Source organism: Anolis carolinensis, chromosome 3 (assembly GCF_035594765.1).
Source record: "Anolis carolinensis isolate JA03-04 chromosome 3, rAnoCar3.1.pri, whole genome shotgun sequence".
Classification (NCBI taxonomy): domain Eukaryota; kingdom Metazoa; phylum Chordata; class Lepidosauria; order Squamata; family Dactyloidae; genus Anolis; species Anolis carolinensis.
This window is the reverse complement of record NC_085843.1, coordinates 228,122,163-228,144,128: the sequence shown is the minus strand read 5'-3', so window position 1 is coordinate 228,144,128 and position 21,966 is coordinate 228,122,163. Positions and strand designations below refer to the sequence as shown.

Sequence of the window (21,966 nt, the reverse complement as noted above, 5' to 3'; positions counted from 1 at the left end):
ATCTTATTTCAATTAGAATTCCAGGCTGATAAACAAAGCAGAGATGTGAACCATCAGCAAGAGGAGTGATGTGATTAAAGTACTTGAACTGAAATGAGTCTACCTGTTAAATCAGAATACTCCAAGACTGGAGTCTTTGACTTATCTAAACCTACTTGGTTTCTGATGGTGTAGTGAGAGTAATGGTTTGCTTTTATCCTTCCCTTTTTCCCACTAAAAGGACAATTTCTTTTCTGTTGCAGTCAGTTTGAGACAAATTCTTTATATCACCTTCAATGGTATAGATGTTGCTGTAACATTTTCTCCATGAAACTAGGGAATTGGAAGGTTCTGTTCCTGCAGGTTCAAAGCCTCCTTTGATATTCCAATACTGTGCCAGTGATCCTTATTTTTTCTATCTCTCTCATTTGGGGTTAGTGTATTGAAGAGGTAAGAGTTACAGAACTCCTGAGGCTGCCTCTCCTCCAACTCTCTGATGGGGAGTTGATCTATCCCATTGCCCTCTAGATACCAATTCAGGGGTTTAAGGATTCAATTACTGGTTTTAATTCTTCAACATGATGTTGATTATTATATCTGTTTGTAGGATTAATCTTCCTAGTGTTTCAACTAGCATCCTTTTCATGAATTTAAGTCTGACCTATGCCAGGAAAAATCACTTTTATGGTCATTGTGCAGGTTAGATGGTCTTTTAACAACATGGGTCTTCTGGCTATGTAATAGCCAAAATCTCCCCAACCTACCTTTTAACTGTCTCCCAATACAACAATTTTCATGTTGATAGAGAGCAGGGGGATGAGCAGTGATAAGCCCAGCTCTTCTTCTGTAGCTGGATGTGCTTCGACAGATACCTTGAGGGTATGACCCTGCCAGGCCTGGTTCTTTATGGAGGCCCATGAAGCTGCCGCTTCAGGCGCAGCCCTTGCTGGGTGCACTCAAAGCGGTGGCGGCAGTGGTGGCGGTGGTGGCGGCGGTGGCGACCATTGGGTCGCTCACCATGGAACAAGAAAGTACTTGGTATTCTCGCGAGATCTCGCAAAATCTCGCAAGAATACCAAGTACGTCCTTGTTCCGCGGCAAGCAACCCAATGGTTGCCACCACCGCTAAGTTGGGGGGGGGGCATAATTTCGAGGGGGGGGGGGCACGGCCCTAGGTTTGCTTACATACTAAAAAAAACCTAGGGCCGCTCCTGGACCATGCATCTGCCTTTTGCAAAGCATCCAGCTAAAGGAAAATAGCTAGATGTATCCTTGTTCATCCTTCCTCACCCTAGAAATACAGAAATAGTTTCCCTTTGGAGAGGAAAAGCAGGACATAAATAAATAGAAGCAACAGCAGCATAGCTATATCTCATGATGCAATATCTTGGCATATCTATAATCTATCTACCTCTATCTATCTATCATTGGAAACCTATTAGGTGGGGTTGGATTTTTGTTACTGTCAGGTTCAATAAGAGGGTTAACATCTTCTAAGTATAATTTTAGGACTAGTAGAATGAAAGCTTAAGCTTGCAGTTTTCCATATCTGACTACTTATTTATACTTAGGCGATACCTTGTTGTCTGAGTATGATGGCTTCCAAGTCTAATGTCTTGGCGGTGGATACGTAGGTGACTGTGGAGCCCTATTCTTGACTCGCATGTTCTTCCACAGTGAGGACCAGATCTGACTATGATGTATATGTTCTCTTTTGGGTGATATATTCAATAGAAATGATACTGTCATTTTTAAAAAATAATAATAATAATACTTCTTTCATGCTTTGTTCCTCTTGCTTTTGTGATTTAATATACATAAATGATAAAATGTCATCAGTGCTAATGAAACAACTGCCACTCTGAAGCTAATGGAAGGTTTCTTTGCTTCTGCTTCTTAATACAGGAAAATCCCCTGGATTAATATATATGCTCAGGTCCAGCATGACAAGGAACAAGAAATGATTGGTTCCGTCAGCCAAAGTGAAAATGCTCCCAAAATCTCTCTGAGTGAATTCACAGATCCTGAAGAACTCATGGACAAAGAGCTGGACACACGAGTTATAGGTACGCAGCAGGACTGCTGTTCACTCAAATAGGGGGTGTAAGAAATAGTCACCAAATTTCTGATTTTCTCCATGCTGAAATTCCTTGTTGAAATGTTAAGATCCACTTCAGGAATTGCCTGCAGAAGAGTGAATCATTAAGTGCTGTTTTAATCCTTTGAAGTTTGTATTATTTTCAAAGAAAGCCCCTCAGCCAAACCAGCTTCTGTCCAGTAATTCTATTTTTAAAAAGTTCATGCAACAAGGTAGCAGCTGTTGCGGTCTACATAAACACCATTGGCATAATTTGTGCAAAATGAAAGTGTCAGAAAGGCAAACACTGTGTTTGAAAATGCACAAAAATAGTTCACTGTCTCATCCAGCGGAGATAAGTATTTTTAATTTTCCATTCTCATGCATGAGAATGAGGTAAGCAACGATTTGCATTCCTATTCAAGTCTTCTCAGTATATCATGGATGAAACGAATATACTCTGCTTCCCTGATTGTATGCATAATGCTGACAACAACAGTAGGATTTTCATTAAGAGAAATAGCTTAAATCATGGACCAATGCTAGGCTATTACTCTTCCTGAAGATCTTATTGGTATGTTGTTTCAGAGATGAGAAACATTTCTGGACAAATAATTGAACAGCTTTATACAGTAAATGATATGTTGAACTATCTGTGCCCTGACCTCACTGTAGGCGGTTTGCTGATAAAATGCAACACAGTTAAAACATAATAAAAAAAATCTCCACAACATTATAATGGAATTAAATTACCAACAGCATTTAAAAACAATTTAAAACATAGTTAAAACTGATAACATTGATTTAGAAAATTATGAAGTTAAAGCAGCAAGAATGGAATAGTACCCTCCTTAAAACCCTTTAAAAATATTGAGTTTTCAAAATTATTATTATTATCAAAATCTAGACAAATGTAAAAATGAGTTCCATAGTCTTGGGGAAGTCACTGAAAAAAGAATAATGTTAGAATGATTTCTTGGACTATGATGCTTTGTATCCTTAAACAAAGCTTGGAACTTACTTTTTGGGCTACAGCTCCAAGAATCTCATAGCATCCTTGGCTACCAAAATTTTACAAGCAGTTCACCCAAATCTTTTTTCTAAACTCTAATCTCAAGGTAACAGAGGGTTTTTTTACTAGTAGGGAGAAACACACAGATTCAGTGAAGGAGAGTGTACTGGATTTTTTTTCTTTTGTATTCAACTCAATTTTCCAAGTCTCAGGCTACCTCCTCCTCACGTACAATCTGTGTTATTCATTCTGTATTCCCACTATTCCTCAATGTCTGTTTTCACCCTCTCCTTTTTGAACAGGGACAGTATCGCTTCTGTGTTATGATCAATACTTCATATCTTGGCAGTTAAAAAAAATAACGGTCAACATTAGTCAGACCAGTGAACACCACGAGACAAGTGAATAAAGAAACTTCATTATCTATAAAAGTAATACAGAGCTTGAGAACAGGTGGCCCTGCTAATGTCACTGAGGAATATTCATATTATTCCTCACTCTGGGTCAGGCTGGTTGATAGGAATTAGAGTCCAACCACATTCTTAGGGTCACAAGTTCCCCAGCCCTTCATTAAAGCAGAAAAGGAAATATATAGTACACACTTTTCAGTGGTTGATACATGAACAATATCTTATCTGCAGTGGGGTCAGGCTCACAACAAGCCATTCCGCTGACTGTCTTTCTCCTTTTCCCTAGGAAGTATCTCAACGATCTCCAACAGCGAAAGCACAAAAGAAATACCCAACTGCACTAGTGTTTGATACCAGGAATCAACTCTGACAGTGACATTTCTGAGTTTTTATTTTTAATTAATAATATTATTATTACAAAGGGAAAATTCTATGTCATTATTATAATAATAATTATTATCATTATTATTATTATTGGGTGAAGGGTATGGGATTTTTTTTAAAGTTCTGGTTTTTTAAAATGTTTTCTTCCCTGGGGCCACATTCATAAATTTAATATTTGAACAACTGTATCATAGAAAAATACAAGCTTCATGGAAAGCAGGAGTAAGACCCTGAACTTACATTTTGGGGTACATTTTCTATTTTCTTGTGCAGCAAAAATAATTGTCCTACTTTGCTAGTGGTGGATTCAAAAGACAATTGGATTGTTCAGAACCAGGCTTGTTCTTATACAGTATCGGGTTCTCCCCCCACTTAGCAGCCTGTTGGATCCAGTCCACTGAGTATATATATAATATTGTATATCTTTGAAATGGGGAAATAAGCCTTCCATGGTTAACTCTGTCTGGGTTCTCATGAGGGTGGGCAGGATGCACAAAATGGCCACTAACACGCCTGACCAAGTTTATGAATGAGGCCCTCCCTGGTGCATGTTAATACTGAGGATACTGATGGCAAACTGTAGATAATGACCATGTAAATATCTTTTTATTTCCTGAGAAATAATTTAATGTTTAGTAAAAGAAAATTTAAAATGATCAAATCACACACATGCACACCCCCTTCACACCTACATAAGAAGCAAAACAGTTCACTGAGATCCTGCAGTGAGCAGCTGAATCACATGTGGGGTCTAAATACGTATCAGTTGCCTGTCATATTTAACTCTTGATCAATATTGCAAAGAGGAATTAGATAAAGAATGAAATGTATCTCAGTGATTTTAAGATACTGGGTAATTAATACCTTGGAATTAAAAACTCACCTAAGGTATTTGATCTTCTATGGAAACAGTGGGTCTTCGGTATCTACTCGCCTTTTGGTAGGACACCTTGTGGATACCAAAAATCCATGGATATGGTCAGTCTGACTGTATGGAAGTGAATCACATCTTTAATTACTCTATCATGAAGTTTCAGAAATAGTCCATTCAAATCATGAAATATTCATTTAAATCAGAGGGTTGGGCAGGAAAATATGTGTGAACAAGAAAGCAAGAGAATAATGAATCTAGTTTTAATTTTTAACCTAAGCTATTGGTTACCACAACAAATTGAATGGTTCCTTCTCTGCCACGTTCAGTCCTTAAACCTTTGAATCTTCCACAATTTGTTCTACCTAGTCATGGTCATGTTTACCACACTTTATACCAGCTTCACTGTATTAATTTCAAATTCAGCAGATGATGATAATGATGATGAAGATGAAGATGCAAGTGGGCATGCTGATGTTTCTGTGTGATTGTCTCTAGCCTTTGTAGTGCTGAGCAGCTCTCCAGTGAAAATGATCTGAGATCAGAAACACCAGATGTTACAAACCAGCATGGTATAATTATTCTCGCAGCAGTAAAGAAATCTGACCGGTCATGAGAAATAATGAGATAAACTAGGTAACTCAGATGAGGGATTTTGGCTTTGCCATGAAATACGTTCCATTTCATTGATGGTGAAGCTGTTTTTAACTGAACAATAGCATGCTTTATTACTGGATTCATCTGTATGCAGTGGAAGTGTCCATACTGAATTTAAGCCACGAACTGATCTGAGTTCATGATTGTAACCAGCAGTATAGTAAAGCAATTGCCCAATAGCAATTTTTTTCCTGGAAGTCTCCAACACCATAGCTCAAGTAGCTCAAATATAAGTAGAAATGGAGCCTCCAGTGGCGCAATGGGTTAAACCAATGAGCTGCTGAACTTCGAATTTCGGGAGCAGCTGTTAACTCCAGCTTCTGCCAACCTAGCAGTTCAAAAATGTGCAGATGTGAGTAGATCAATAGGCACTGCTCCAGTGGGATGACAATGGCAATCATTCCAGCCACATGACCTTGAAAGTGTCTATGGATAATGCCTGCTCTTCGGCTCAGAAATGGAGATGAGCACCAACCCCCAGAGTCGGACATGACTAGACTTCATGTCAGGGAAAATGTTTACCTTTACTATAAGTAGAAAAACAGCAACAATTGAGAAATATTCAGCCCATCCTCAAACTCCTGATTTGCTCAAGTCAATAACACTACTGTATAGGAAATTGCCATTACAGCTAAGTGTTCCATCAAGATATTTTTGAGAGACTAATGATGATATGGCTTCCAAGACCTTAAAAGGGCCTCACATGCAGAGGGGGTTCAACCACCAGGCCAACTAGGCAGTTGACTGTGGTACCATCTTGTTGGGGGTGCCATCGAGGCAACTCCTGTCTCCTACGGTCTGCCTCCACAAGGTATTGAACTGCTTTTTCTGTTGATTTGTTGTAAAACATGTTTTAGTGCTTAATTTGTACAATCTTAATGTAATTTGATGTTTAATAGGCTTTTCCTTAATCCCTCCTTATTATCAAACATTTTCGCTTATCCAACACTTTTATTTTTCAGTGATTGGTTTGGGGAGGGGGCGCCAAAATTCTGTTCGCCTACACTTGAAAAATACCTAGGGCTGGCTCTGCTCACATGGAAGGAAAAAAGTCTGTGAAATACAAAGGTCTCACTAGAATCAGATATCAAAGCTATAATCAACAAAAATTTTCTTCCCTAACAGAGGTTGTATGTTCTGTTTACTTATTTACCCTATTTATAACCCGCTTTCTCTACCCCAAAGGGGACTCGAGGCAGCTTGAGTCCTAGCAGATTAAATCAACAGCTGTTTCTATTTCTTGAACTTGAAATGTAATGATAGCAAAAATGTCCAAATATTAAATTCAGATCTTGGAGGGAAAATATTTCCTTCAACTACAACTCTTGAAATCCACTGCTATGCAGTTCAAAAAGTAACTTTTCAACATGGTTTCCTATACAATACCAACCCAGTTCATCAGTCTCTCATTCCTAGCTTTGCTAATCTGGGTACTTTCACATGCAAGACCCATGCTTCCTCTTTTAGATAATTATGTATAGGATTTCAGTTACAAGAGGGCTCTTATATCCTTAATGGTTGTATAGAAGATGCCCCTGGTGGTGCAGCAGATTGAACTGCTGAGCTTCTGAACTTGCTGACTAAAATGTCAGTGGTTTGAATGTGGAGAATTGGGTGAGCTCCTGCTGTTAGCCCCAGCTTCTGCCAACCTAGTAATTCGAAAACATGCAAATGTGAGTAGATCAATAGGTACCATTTCTGCGGGAAGGTAACAGCATTCCATTAAGTCATGACAGCAAGATGACCTAGGAGATATCTATGGACAACGCTGGCTCTTCGGCTTAGAAATGGAGATGAGCACCAACCCCCACAGTCGGACATAACTAGACTTCATGTCAGGGGAAAACCTTTACCTTTAGAAGAAAATACTTCTGCGTTTTTTGTTACCTGGTTTGCATGACAAAGCAACACCACCTGATATATGAGCCCTCCCAGTTTTTGATCCAACAACTCTAATGAAAGCCAAAACAAACCCACCGCAAAATAAATAAATGTTAGACCAGAAAACAGACAATGCATCAACAAGTCAAATAAAAAACAACTACCACCACAATTTTCCAAAAAAGCTATTCACGTTGAATTCCTTTTTTCTTTGCCTGGAAATAAATGCTATGTAGAAGGGAATAATACATTTCAGAAGTAATGAAGTAAGTCTCTATAATCATGATTCCTGGTGAGCTGCTCTATTTTGATTAGAATAGTTTGAAGAAAAAAAAGATAGTATATCTGCTGGCATTGATCAGGACTGAAGTGCTCTAACCCTCTGTGGTGCTGCCCCCATCATCTGCTGATCTCTGGATTGTCTTCTGGGCTGGGCTTGCCTTAGGAGCCCTGGATATTGGCTCCATAGTCTCCACTGAGTACAGCTTCTCCAGACAGAGAGAGCAGGGATCCAAATGTATTACTTTTGCAAGCTGGCAAAGTGGCATATTTTGTTTTTATTTATGTTAAGCTTAAATAAGACAGACAACTGTGATACTTATTTGAAATGAAGTATGACAAATGCATGAATCATATATATACATAAAAGTACCTATATACTGTTCTTGGTTTTATTGTTCCATTTGAATATTTCTACTTTAAAAAAGGCAGTGGTTTTGAAATTGTTGAAAATAAATGTATTTTTGTACATCAAAGCTGCCACTGTGCATTATTTGTGGTGCCTCCTTACAGGTGGCAAAGAATTTATATCCTCTGACATTATAAAGATAATTTATATCCTCCAACATTACAGAGATAATTATCCAGTAAGCAGAGACAAATTGTTAAATAGTCCCACCAGGATTGCAACCAGTCCATACTCCAGGAAATAATGCCCGACTTTGGCCACATAATGAGAAGACAGGAAAGCTTGGAGAAGAGAATGATGCTGGGGAAAATGGAAGGAAAAGGGAAGAGGGGCCAACCAAGGGATGGAAGGTATCCTTGAAGTGACTGGCTTGACCTTGAAGGAGCTGGGGGTGGCTACAGCTGACAGGGAGCTTTGGCATGAGCTGATCCATGAGGTCACGAAGAGTCGGAAACGACTAAACAAATAAACAACAAAACTAGGATTACTTTTGTGGGTGGGGCTGGCTTTTAACCTTGAAGCCCTGACTCTGTGTTTCACTTCTGGACAAGCGCAGACCAACCCTCCTGCCCTTTAACAGTGTACTTAGCGGTTGCTTTGGGGCCGGGTAGGAATTCCCTCTTCCCAAGAACTGAGGGGGGGGGGTCACCTACCTTACACTGTTTCTTTAGAACAGTGGTTCTCAACCTGTGGGTCCCCAGGTGTTTTGGGGACCCAGTAAACCCAGTAATCCCAGCCAGTTTACCAGCTGTTAGGATTTCTGGGAGTTGAAGGCCAAAACATCTGGGGACCCACAGGTTGAGAACCACTGCTTTAGAGGCTAATTGGTGTTGGGGAGTCTTAAATAGGTGGTCATGCAGGAACCTGGGATGGGTTTTACATCTCGGTGTGCACCTAAGGCACCCATTTTGGTGAAGGCCAGGAACAGGAACCCTCATTTAGGGGTTCGGATAACCAAGATGGCAGTGAATGGGAATGGTCTTGGAGAGGCGGGAATTTGGGCCTCATGACTTGAGGACCAAATTCTCTGTGCAGCTTCCCTAGGAGATTGCCCTGAGAGCTGCTCAGGTAGGGTCACACTTAGGGGACCCAGGTGTCTTGCCCAAGTTAGCTGAGGATGTCTTGGATGGCCACTGCCTCTGCTTATTCCACACCACCCTTTAAAAATAGGTTTTCATGTCACAAAGGAAGTTAAATTGGTAACATTAATAAAGTTGCTCATAGTTATCCCATATAGTTGTGTGGTCTCATTATTTCAATGGCGGGGAGTAAAAATGGAGGCACAAGTAGTCCAGGAACATCCGACTGTGGTCATAATAGCAAAATATATTGAGGAAGACCAGAGAAGCTAGAAGGGGATTCAGCCGTTTACTTTTGCTAAATCTACAGGGAAATGCAAAATCACACACCCGCCAAATCTCCTCTCTCCCGCTGCTGACTGAATTGAGTGCTAGCTACTTTTGCAATTGAGTTGGCTCCAATGGAAACAAACCAAGGAAGAAGGGGAAAATGGGAAAAGAGAAAAAGTGTGACATTTTAAAAGCAGCTGAAAAGGTAGAATGACAGAAAATTAATGAAGACTGTCACCACCAAATCAAGACAATTGCAAGATATGTACTTTACCTTGAAGAGCAGATGTATCTGCTATTTTATGTAGTACCAGAGTGCATAGGATGCAGGCTCTTAGCCAGGATTTTGATTTTTTTTTTTTGGGGGGGGGGGGGGCTGGGATTTTGGTTCAGGGGAGGGGGGGTGAGTCTCAGTGAGAGAGGATCTACCCTAGCAAACCTTTTGTATTGTTATCCCAATACCCCCATGCATATGGGATATATTGAACATGGTGATCAGATCATGATATGAATAAACATAACAGTTTAAATAATAAACGTAAGGCCTTCTCACGGACCACCCTGAGAATTGGGGGGGGGGGCTGAAGCCCCTCAAGCCCACCCCTCCCCTCCCCGGCTACACGCCTGATAGGATGTATCGAATAATCCCAAGTTCTTAGCCAAGAAGATTTTGAGGCTTAATAAACTTCATACACCTGTTCATGTGTGATTACAATTTTAGTTATAAACCAGGAAGCAGATACTTTCAAACCAGTCTTAATTCATATGCTTGGAGAAAGGCCTAGTAGGCTCACTTAACATAGATTTTAAATTGGATTATGCATTAAATCTGAATAAGCCAACATCAATTCACTAATCTAGGTATTGCTAGGAAAGGCATCAAGCTAAATATGAAACAGCAGCCAATTGTGGCACCAAATGTGTTCAAACCAGAGCCTTATTACATTTTCAGGCTCCCAAGAAGCTGTGTGAGTCATGCACCTCAAAGAGCAATGAAAATAGAAAATTCTCATTAGCCAACAGGACCATAAAATAATCTAATCATTTCAAACAAAAGATAGACACAATGTATCAGATCTGATCTTTGAAACCCACATTAAAAGCCAGATGCCTGTCTCTAGTGAAGGAGATCTGTATTGCTGGTGGGCAGGGTACTAAAGCATGACATGTCCAGCTCCATCCCACCAAAAAGCAATGGTGCAATAAAGAGTTGCAACAGAAACCCACAAATTTGTTTCTCAAAAACTGGTTTTACAGTATCTTCACTCTCTATCCATCCAATTGCAGATCCTGACTAACTTCCATTAATGTAAATGAAGTTAACTCCTTTAAACAAATAATTATTCCCCTCCAATTAAATGAAAGATCTTACTGGACTTCATATTACACAGCAGTCAGTGGTTCCTGTCTGCTTTTTACCTGGTTATATCAGCCATGTGATTCTAGTAACCCTTGAGTGCATTTCAAGAAAATCCTTTAATTAAACTTTCTTTCAGAACGTTCCTCTTTTTATCAATTTGTTCATAGTTAGGTTGTTTTCCTGCTTGGAATTGGTCAATGCCTAAATCTTAGGTGTTTCACTAATATTCTTGATCTTCACTTAACAAACGGTCTTAATACATTGCTATTCAAGTTTCTTGTGCTTAATAAACAGGCACAATACAGCCAAAGTCAGCACTCGGCATGTAACATTCCTACTGTGTCAGAAAATGGTTATACTAAAAAGCTTGATATTCTATAAATTTAAGCTTCTTCATTTGGACTTTTGTATAACTTCATTTTTTATGATTCCCCTTGAATGGCCCAGTGCCATCTCCTTCCATGTTTAAGATGGTTCCTTACTTCTCTAATCCCCATTGGGATTGGAAGTCCTTGCGGGGAGGTAAGGGGCAAAATATTATCCTTTTTTGTCATTTGCATGAAACAAAAGGGATCAATTTTATGAGTGGAACTCTGCTAACCTCTGAATTTCTCAGTCAAATGTAATGAGGAATTTTGTATTTACAAAAGTCCAACACATACAAATGCAGATTCTGCAAAGGTCTTCTTACAATAAAAATAGTTTGAATATACACAAGTTTTGAAAAGAGGTTTTAAATATTTTCTTTCTTGCAAACAAACAGCAAATGGTCTAACAATTTCCTTTACTTGTAAAATGTTATATCCATCTGAACCTTATAATGTCTCAATATGGGCATATTGGAAAACTTGCTGGTCACCCATTTAATCTCCTACTACAAGGTTTTATGTCCAAAGGCCACCAGGTAGAAAATCCGGTGAAATTCCAATATGATACAAGGATTATACACAAGCTATCTCCTGTTCTCTCATTGTTTTCCTTGGCATTCTCCCCAGTGCAGTAGTACAACGATTAAGCATTATCAAAGCACCACTGCACTGCCTACATATTATTGCAATATATCAGCCAAATGCTATTCTCTGTATCTTGGTACTACATCCCCTGACTGATGGCTGACAGGAAGCATAAGGTGTGGAAACAAGTCTGCTCAGTGTGACATTTTACAATACTGGCTTTCTCGGGGGTAGGTTTTTTTTGGGGGGGGGGGGATATTACATTATGAGGAATGTCAAGAGATGAGAACAGTAATCCCTTATAACCCATGGATATTTGTTATACAACATTTTTAGATCTTGGTGTTACATAGTAGTAACACAAGAAAAGAAGGCTCCTTGCAGCAGAATGGAGACCAATCTAAGCTTAAGGGTTGCTATAGCAGTAGCCATGTCAACTGATGTGTTAGCACTTGCTGCTTTACCTGATGATGTGTATTACGCTATGGTTCATTGCTCAGAAAGAAGCAATAGTTCTGTTAACAGTGTAGTTGTAAAGAAAGCTATTCATGTAAAGAGTAGGATTCTGCTTAGGGTATCCTTACCGTTTTGCAAGACACCATCTTTAGCTGGTGCAATGCCTTTGCATTCTCTCAAGAAAGCAGTCACTGATTCACACCTACAGTCTTAATGTTAATCTGAGCAAAATCCCCTTTCATGAAGTTGTTCTTTCCTCAGTCATCGAGCCATATCGTTTTTAGAAGACATTGCTTATACGAATCTCCTAAACCAGTCTAATACCTGTCCTGGATCTCCTAAATTGGCCAGCTAGGCAGCTACATTCTATATGTGGTCCCTATTACATTATTATCCTTCAGCTGCCAATTCAGTTAGCTTCACTACATGGATAGGATAAAGGGACACCATCTTAGCAAGAAAAAAAATGTGTTCTCCCAATGAAATAGAAAAGATAAAGAACTGCATTTAATATTTCCAAATTTCAAGTACATATGAGGTATACCTGGCTGGAATTCTGTATTGTATCTGCAGATTTGTCATCTAGCATTGCAGATATATAACTACTCCCCATTTACTAACACCATTGTGGCACCATTTTCACAATTGTAAATGTCCCTCTCACAACCTACTTTAACAGACAACAGTAGTATGAAAGATAGGAGTCTGTTCATCTGTCAATCAGGGTGTAGAAGGATGACATTTTCATCCCTTCCCACCAGTGAATGAGGCTGTGGCAATCAGAAGCAGGACCCCTGTCACAATTCTGTATAAAGTAGATTTGTAGGGGTCAGGCCAGAAGATAGACTTAATTATGTGTTTGTAATCAATTAGGCAATTATAGGCCATAATGTTTTAAATCACTAATAATAGGAGAATTTATTCTTTAAGATATGGAATTCCGGAGGCAGCAGTGCTTCAGTCTGCATCATGTAATCATCCAATTGTTATTTGGATCGGTGACCTCTCTAATGTGGTAATTACCAACAATAACCCATATATTATGTCAGCAGTCTCATGCTAGCATAATATTAAAGCAGATGTTTCTGCCTCCAACACTTCCCTCTAGCTTTTGTAGAAAAACATGGGAAGCCATCTCTGTGTACCCCATTGTTTTGACAGGAGGCGATCACTTGAATATATGGATTGCATCCTCCTATTAATCCCAACTAGAATAGGACCACTAAATAAGTGGGATTTACTGTATATACTTGTGATGACCCATGGGCCTTGTAGTCCTGCTCAGGACATTGTAATTCCTGATGAAGATGAAAACTTGGGTTTTTTACCTTCCCAGTCTGAACTGGATTCCTCTCAGCCAGATCTTTCCCAGGCAGATCTGGGAACCTTGCACCTGCAAGAAAGTTGTCTCCCAGAAGTATGTCAAACAAGCCCAGAGCCTACTTCTCCCGTATTCTTGCGCCGGGAGTTTTGTAAACAACAGAGAAGTTTGGATTCAGCTTCGCGCAGGAGTGCAAGGATTGCAGCTAAGAATGTGGCCAATTAAGACTGCTTCTCGTGAGAATCTTTGGGGAGTCTCACATCTGGTCTCAGAGTTAGCTTTCGGTTCTGATTCCCAGAGAACTGCTTCGGCGGGAAAGCTAGACTCTATTTAGGTGTTTTACCCGCGTAGTAACTTCGCGGAGTCAATTCGTCAGCCTACGGAGCGAGTTGTGTCTGGACAGCGCGCTCCGATTCAAGCCTCGCTCCTGCTCAAGCCTTGCCTAGCTATCCAGCCTTCGCCTTGCTTCCCAGCCTTTGTTTATCTACGGACTTTGCCTTGTTTCCCAGGATCAATCCTTGCCTTGTTCCACGGATTTATCAAGTTATTCCACGGACCTTGTTCTTGTTCTTAGTTACCTTGTTCCACGTTCAAGCCTTGTTTCAAGTATCAAGTTATTTCCTAGCCTCGCTCAAGTTTCATGGACTAAAGGACCTTGTCATCTCCCCTCACTTTGCTTGGCAAAGTGAGTGTTTCGGTTATTGGATTACAACTTTGGACCTTAATATTTCTTATTGGACATTGCTTTTTTGGACTAATTCTGACCTTTCCTGAAAGGTCTAATTCTGAACTATTTTCTACACTTGTTTTTATTAACTTTATATATTCCTTCAATAAAGATATTAGATAGATTCTGGCCTCTGTGTATGGTTATTGGTGCTCTGCAGCCTGGGTCGTGACAGTTTGACTCCGCCACCCTAAGCACCAATTAACCTCGGCCAGAATGTCTACCGGAGTCGTACCTGGGCCGAGCGGCCAGCCGATTACCTACACCATCGACAAGGAAGAGGTGGACCGAATCCGTGATAAGCTCAATGCACAGGATGGAGAAATAAGGGGTTTGAAGGAACGCGGAGTTCGTCTTCCGGCCATGGCGTTGCCAACCAAGTTTACTGGAGAAGCTTCTAAGGTTCATGTCTTCCGTCGCCAATGTCAAGCTTATCTGGAGGCCCGTGCTGCCGAGTTTCCCCAAGAAGACATCAAAGTGGCATGGGTTTACAGTCTTCTAGACGGGCCAGCGGCCAGCTGGGCGACGGCACTGTTCGACCAAGTCTCTCCACACCTAAGATCAGCGCAACACTTCTTGGACCACCTCAAGGAGACTTGGGGAATCGAGGACAATTTGGAGGCAGCCGGTCACAAACTCCGGCGCCTTTTCCAAGGAGACAGACCTATGTCTCAGTATATAGCCGAGTTCCGAGTGCTGGCCCACAACACCGGCTGGAACGATGTAGCCCTCAGGGGACAATTCCGGGAGGGTCTCAACATTGAAATGCTGGAAGAAATCTCCAAGGTGGATCCTCCCCAGACCCTCGAGGCACTCATTGATCAATGTTTACGGGCTGAAGTCATGATTGCCAACAGGAAACAGTGGGTTCGAGGCCAGGGCGGTAGAGCCGGGGCAAAACCCCCCGCTCCCGCCAGCGTTCAGCCACGTCCGGTGTGGAGACCCCCACCGCCAACCCCATACCCCAGAGGAGGCGAGGAGGTGCCGATGCAGTTGGGCAATGTGCGTCCCAGACTAGATGCCGCCGAGAAGGCCCGTCGTCAACGCTTAAACCTCTGCTGGTACTGCGGGAACGGGGGCCACTTCGCCAGAGAGTGCCCAGCCAAAGGGAAGCCTGCCGCCCGTCTTGTGGCGGCGTCCTCCACGGAGACGAAGGCGTCTGAGCCGACTGGCACACAGCCGGCGGGGGAAGCCAACGACCGGGTGTAGAGAGGCTCGCCAACCCGGTCAAAAAATCCATCCAAGAGCCGCCAACCGGGGTCCTGTTCCTTCTCGTGGTCACATTATGGTCAGCAAAAAGGGGACCCGTCATGATCCACGCCATGATAGACTCTGGAGCTACCAACAATTTCATCGATAGAGAGTATGCCGACTCTCTGGGATTACAATATCATGATTTCAAGAATGCCCGTGTGGTGCAAGCCATAGACGGCCGTCCCCTCAAGACGGGCCCCGTAAGTCAGTGGTCGGAACCCACCAGGATGTGGATAAGGGAACATATGGAAGAGATTTCCTTCTTTGTTACCGAGGTCCCCCATTTCCCTGTGATTTTGGGAATTCCATGGCTGACTCTCCACGACCCTAACATCTCCTGGTCCAACAGAGAACTGCAGTTTGCTTCACCGTATTGCCAAAACCATTGCCTCGTAGCCAAGGTATGCCATGCCACAGACACCGAGCCCATCATCACCTTGCCAAAGAAGTACTCCGAGTATTGGGATGTATTCAATGAGAAGGAAGCCGAAAAATTACCCCCACATAGACCTTATGACTGTGCCATTGACTTGGTGGAGGGGGCCCCGATCCCGCGAGGGCATCTCTACTCCCTGACTGAACCAGAGCAAGAAGCTCTCAGGGAATTCCTAGAGACAAACCTTCGCAAGGGATTCATCAGACCCTCTCAATCCCCAGCCGCCTCCCCAGTGATGTTTGTGAAGAAGAAGTCAGGGGAACTACGCTTGGTGGTGGACTACAGAGCATTGAACAATATCACCAAGCGGAACAGCTATCCCCTGCCCTTAATCTCGGATCTACTGGATCGGCTTCGAGGAGCCAAGGTTTACACCAAGCTGGATCTTCGGGGGGCTTACAACTTAGTTCGCATCAGGGAAGGGGACGAGTGGAAGACCGCCTTCCAGACCAAATTCGGATTATTTGAGTCCCGAGTTATGAATTTCGGTTTATGCGGAGCCCCCGCAACGTTCCAGCATTTTGTCAATGACATTTTTCAGGACTATCTAGACAGGTTCTTGATAATCTACCTGGACGATTTTTTGGTGTTTTCCAGATCACAATCAGAACATGAGAACCACGTCAAAATGGTGTTACAACGATTGCGGGATCATGGACTTTATGCCAAGCTGGAAAAATGCGCTTTTGATCTACAAGAGGTAGATTTCCTTGGTTACCGCATCTCGCCTCTAGGGCTTTCCATGGATCCAGCCAAAGTTTCAGCAGTATTGGAATGGCGGGCGCCAACTAACAAGAAAGAGGTGCAGCGTTTCTTGGGGTTCGCGAACTACTACCGCAAGTTCATTCCAGATTTTGCCCGCTGGTCCGACCCCATCACTAGCTGCATCTGTGGAAAGCAGCCTTTCCGCTGGACTGATCAAGCAGAGAAAGGGTTCCAGCAACTAAAGAAACTATTCACCTCCCAGCCAATTCTACAACACCCAAATCCTGGAACCCCTTTTGTGGTGCAAGCGGACGCCTCTGATGTGGCAATTGGGGCTGTACTTTTACAACCGGTGGGAGATCACCTCCACCCCTGTGCCTTTTATTCTCGTCAACTAACCACACCAGAGAGGAATTACACCATTTGGGAAAAAGAACTACTGGCCATAAAGGCAGCCTTTGAAACTTGGAGACATTGGCTAGAAGGGGCCAAATTTCCCATTGAAGTCCACACTGATCATCGTAATCTAGAACATCTAAGAACTGCCCGCAAACTAAATCAGAGGCAGCAACGTTGGGCTTTATTCTTTGAACGTTTCAACTTCCAGATCCATTATGTGACCCCAGCCCAAACCAAGCAAGCAGACGCCCTGTCACGTAAACCGGAATACGCTGCAGGACGCAAGGAGACCTTTGAATCCCAACTGCTACAACCTGAGAACTTTGCCACGCTCACGGTGGGGAACACCAAATCCATTCCCATTGGTTCAACTTCCCCTACTCCAGGACCCATCTGTGCTCAAGAAATCAGGGCTAGTCAGCAAGCAGATGCCTGGGCGCAGGACCAACTTCGCCAAGGTCTGCATTTTCCCTTTTCGCTTAAAGATGGGCTGCTCTGCTATAGAAATCATGTTTATATCCCACCCGGACCGGGCAGGGAAAAAACGCTTCGTCTGTGTCATGACTGCAAACCAGCAGGACACTTCGGACTATTTAAAACTATGCATTTGATCCTAAGGGATTTTTGGTGGCCCAAGATCCGCAAGGATGTGGAAAAATATGTCAACACCTGCCCAGTATGCCAGCGCTCCAAGATACGAAGGGAGAAGCCCTCAGGGCTTCTACACCCCCTTCCTACCCCATCTCGCCCATGGGAAATAATTTCCGCGGATTTCATCACTGACCTACCACCTTCCTGTGGATTCACCACGATCTTAGTGGTGGTGGACCTATTCACCAAGTTAGCCCATTTCATTCCCTGCGAAGGTCTCCCCACGGCCAAGGAAACTGCGGATCTATTTCTTCAACATGTTTTCAGACTACATGGATTGCCCAAGAGTTTAGTCACAGACCGTGGATCTCAATTCACCTCTCGTTTTTGGAAGGCACTACAAAAACTATTGGGCATAGACTCTCGCTTATCTTCAGCTCATCATCCCCAAACAGATGGGCAAACGGAGCGCACCAATGCCACTTTGGAGCAGTATCTTCGCTGTTATGTAAACTATCAACAGGACAATTGGGCTTCTCTGTTACCACTGTCTGAGTTTGCCTACAACAATGGAGTTCAAGCTTCTACAAAAGAAACGCCGTTCTTTGCAAACTACGGCTTCCATCCACGTTTCTTCCCCCCTGTCATTGAAACTTCAGAGGTTCCCGCAGCAGAGGATTGGCTGCAGGAACTCACAGCGGTGCAACAACTTTTGCTCCAGCAACTGGATCAAGCCAAGGAGGACTATAAACGCCACGCTGACAAACATCGCCAGCCGGGCCCCGAAATCAAGGTAGGAGATCGGGTTTTCCTGTCCACTCGCTTTCTGCCCTCCCACCGCCCTTGCCGGAAGTTAGATGCCCGTTTCATTGGTCCCTATCCAGTGGTGGCGCAATTAAACCCCGTGACTTTCAAACTCCAACTTCCGCGTTCAATGCGCATTCACCCAGTGTTTCACCGTTCCCTGCTCCTTCCGGCGGATGGTGTGCGACCTGATACAGACCAACCGGCCCCCCCTCCTGTTTTGATGAATGGGGAGGAGGAGTTCGAGGTTGAGGACATTTTGGATTCTCGCTTTCACCGCCGCCGCCTACAATATCTCATTGACTGGGTGGGTTTTGGCCCTGAGGAACGCTCTTGGGAAGACGCCTCCACAGTCCATGCTCCTGATCTAACCCGTCGCTTTCATCAGACCTATCCCACCAAACCACGACCTCGCGCCTCGGGGAGAGGGCCCCAGTTTGGGAGGGGCCTTGAGGAGGGGGATAGTGTGATGACCCATGGGCCTTGTAGTCCTGCTCAGGACATTGTAATTCCTGATGAAGATGAAAACTTGGGTTTTTTACCTTCCCAGTCTGAACTGGATTCCTCTCAGCCAGATCTTTCCCAGGCAGATCTGGGAACCTTGCACCTGCAAGAAAGTTGTCTCCCAGAAGTATGTCAAACAAGCCCAGAGCCTACTTCTCCCGTATTCTTGCGCCGGGAGTTTTGTAAACAACAGAGAAGTTTGGATTCAGCTTCGCGCAGGAGTGCAAGGATTGCAGCTAAGAATGTGGCCAATTAAGACTGCTTCTCGTGAGAATCTTTGGGGAGTCTCACATCTGGTCTCAGAGTTAGCTTTCGGTTCTGATTCCCAGAGAACTGCTTCGGCGGGAAAGCTAGACTCTATTTAGGTGTTTTACCCGCGTAGTAACTTCGCGGAGTCAATTCGTCAGCCTACGGAGCGAGTTGTGTCTGGACAGCGCGCTCCGATTCAAGCCTCGCTCCTGCTCAAGCCTTGCCTAGCTATCCAGCCTTCGCCTTGCTTCCCAGCCTTTGTTTATCTACGGACTTTGCCTTGTTTCCCAGGATCAATCCTTGCCTTGTTCCACGGATTTATCAAGTTATTCCACGGACCTTGTTCTTGTTCTTAGTTACCTTGTTCCACGTTCAAGCCTTGTTTCAAGTATCAAGTTATTTCCTAGCCTCGCTCAAGTTTCATGGACTAAAGGACCTTGTCATCTCCCCTCACTTTGCTTGGCAAAGTGAGTGTTTCGGTTATTGGATTACAACTTTGGACCTTAATATTTCTTATTGGACATTGCTTTTTTGGACTAATTCTGACCTTTCCTGAAAGGTCTAATTCTGAACTATTTTCTACACTTGTTTTTATTAACTTTATATATTCCTTCAATAAAGATATTAGATAGATTCTGGCCTCTGTGTATGGTTATTGGTGCTCTGCAGCCTGGGTCGTGACAATACTCGAAGATAAAATGAGTTTTTCAGCCCCTTTTTTTTTGAGCTGAAAAAGCCTCCCCTGGCTTATAATGGGGTCAAGGTCAAGGCCGGGCAAAAGAACCTGGAGGCCATTGCTTGCAATATATGATATATTCCTCCCTTGCCCTCCCTTATCAGTGTGTTTTCCAAAGCCTCCCTCGCTCTTAACCAAGGGAATGTTTTGAAAAGGGAAAGCGGCCCTTGCAAGTCAGGAAAATATATCTATCCATCAATCTAATAAAAGCATTTTCCCCTGAAATATTTGTTAAACTCTCCTACAGATATATAGGCACAATATATCTACACGCATTTTCAATCCCTATGTACTTATATATCTGTATCTATCTATATACATTAATTTTATATATGAATGTTCAGCTCATATGTTTGCAGGTCTTTGCAAATCCTATATACATATAGATCCATGAACCTGTATATCTGTATCCGTATACATACATTATTTAACCTACTGATGTATCGATTAATGTAATTTTGTTGGTTTCTATTTTTATTTTGAAATTGACCAGTAGCTGCTTCATTTCCCATCCTTGGCTTATACTCGGGTCAATAAGTTATCCCAGTTTTTTGTGGTAAAATTAGGTGCCTCGGCTTATATTCGGGTTGGCTTATACTCAAATAAATACGGTACCTATGTGCTGATTTATAGTTGATTCATTGGGTCTCTTCTATTTGGGGCTGACCAACAGGATTCATGCTAATGGTTTCTGAATAAGGGCTGAGAAAATAACTAAATTCAATTTGAAAGTTGAGTTTTGAGCATTGCCATGAAATATTCCTAACACATATGGTAGTCTGTTGTTTATTAGTTCAGTCGCTTCTGACTCTCCATGACCTCATGGACAAGCCCATGCCAGAGCTCCCTGTTGGCTGTCACCACCCCCAGCTCCTTCAAGGTCAAGCCAGTCACTGCAAGGATACCATCCATCCATCTTGCCCTTGGTCGGCCTCTCTTCCTTTTTCCTTCCATTTTCCCCAGCATCATTATCTTCTCCAAGCTTTCCTGTCTTCTCATGATGTGGCCAAAGTACTTTATTTTTGCTCCTAATATCCTTCCCTCCAGTGAGCAGTCAGGCTTTATTTCCTGGAATATGGACTGGTTGGATCTTCTTGCGGTCCAAGGCACTCTCAGAATTTTCCTCCAACACCACAGTTCAAGAGCATCTATCTTTCTTCGCTCAGCCTTCCTTATGATCCAGCTCTCGCATCCATAGGTTACTACAGGGAATACCATTGCTTTAACCATACAGACCTTTGTTGCCAGTGTGATGTCTCTACTCTTCACTATTTTATCGAGGTTGGCCATTGTCTACACAGATACCTTTACTACTACAATCTGCTAAGTCACTGAAGATTTCAGTAAACAAAGTGGTCAGTAAAAAAGAATATAGCTAGACAACATGGTGATCTTGAATATTTTCTTTCTTGTAAATGCTGACTTGTCCTTGGTAAGATCAGTAACAATGCAACTGATATGACCTAATGGATTCCACACTACACCAGTCGAAACGCAGTGTTTTTATTTGCAGAGCATTTGAATTCAGAACACTGTTTATCAGCTCTCTCAAAGGGATAAATGGAGGTTTGCTATTGATACAGAAATCAAGTGTTTGGTAGAAAATGGAAGTGCTATTCTTTTTTTCATCTAGGACATTGTATGAAGATTCCTGCGGGAAGTAAAAGGTGAAAAGAAATGTACTTGCTTTGCTAGTGACTTAAAGATAAAGAAGTTATGAAGTTGAATGCACTGCAATTCTCTAGTACAATAGCATTCCTATAATCTAGAAGTAGAGCAAAGGCTAAGAAGATGAATAATAAAATTGAACACAGCCAACACTAGAGCCCAGATGTTTGTTTGAAAACAGGGAAAAGTGGGAATATTTTTGGGAAAGTCCATTTAGAATTACATTTTGAAGGAGAGCATCAGGCTGTAGAACTGTTAGCCAAACGTCTGGAATATATTAGAAATTAATTGACCCTACATTTATACCCAGGGGCCCCTGGTGGAAAAGTGTGTTAAAGCGCTGAGCTGCTGAACTTGTAGACCAAAAGGTCCCAGGTTCAAATCCCAGGAGCGGAATGAGCGCCCGCTGTTAGCCCCAGCTCCTGCCAACCTAGCAGTTCAAAAACATGCAAATGTGAGTAGATCAATAGGTACCTCTCCGGCAGGAAGGTAACG

At 42.6% G+C, this 21,966-nt stretch overlaps 1 protein-coding gene across 1 annotated transcript in view; it reads left to right on the top strand.

Annotated features, from left to right (window-relative positions):
• Nucleotides 1-8,026, top strand: part of sorcs3 (sortilin related VPS10 domain containing receptor 3) — a 665,522-nt gene extending 657,496 nt beyond the window's left edge. The window contains exons 26-27 of the mRNA XM_062976280.1: nucleotides 1,885-2,045; nucleotides 3,765-8,026. Of these exons, the coding sequence (XP_062832350.1) occupies nucleotides 1,885-2,045; nucleotides 3,765-3,829 (226 nt within the window). The 3' untranslated portion in view covers nucleotides 3,830-8,026. The remainder of the gene's footprint in view (nucleotides 1-1,884; nucleotides 2,046-3,764) is intronic.
• The last annotated feature ends 13,940 nt before the right edge of the window (nucleotides 8,027-21,966 follow it).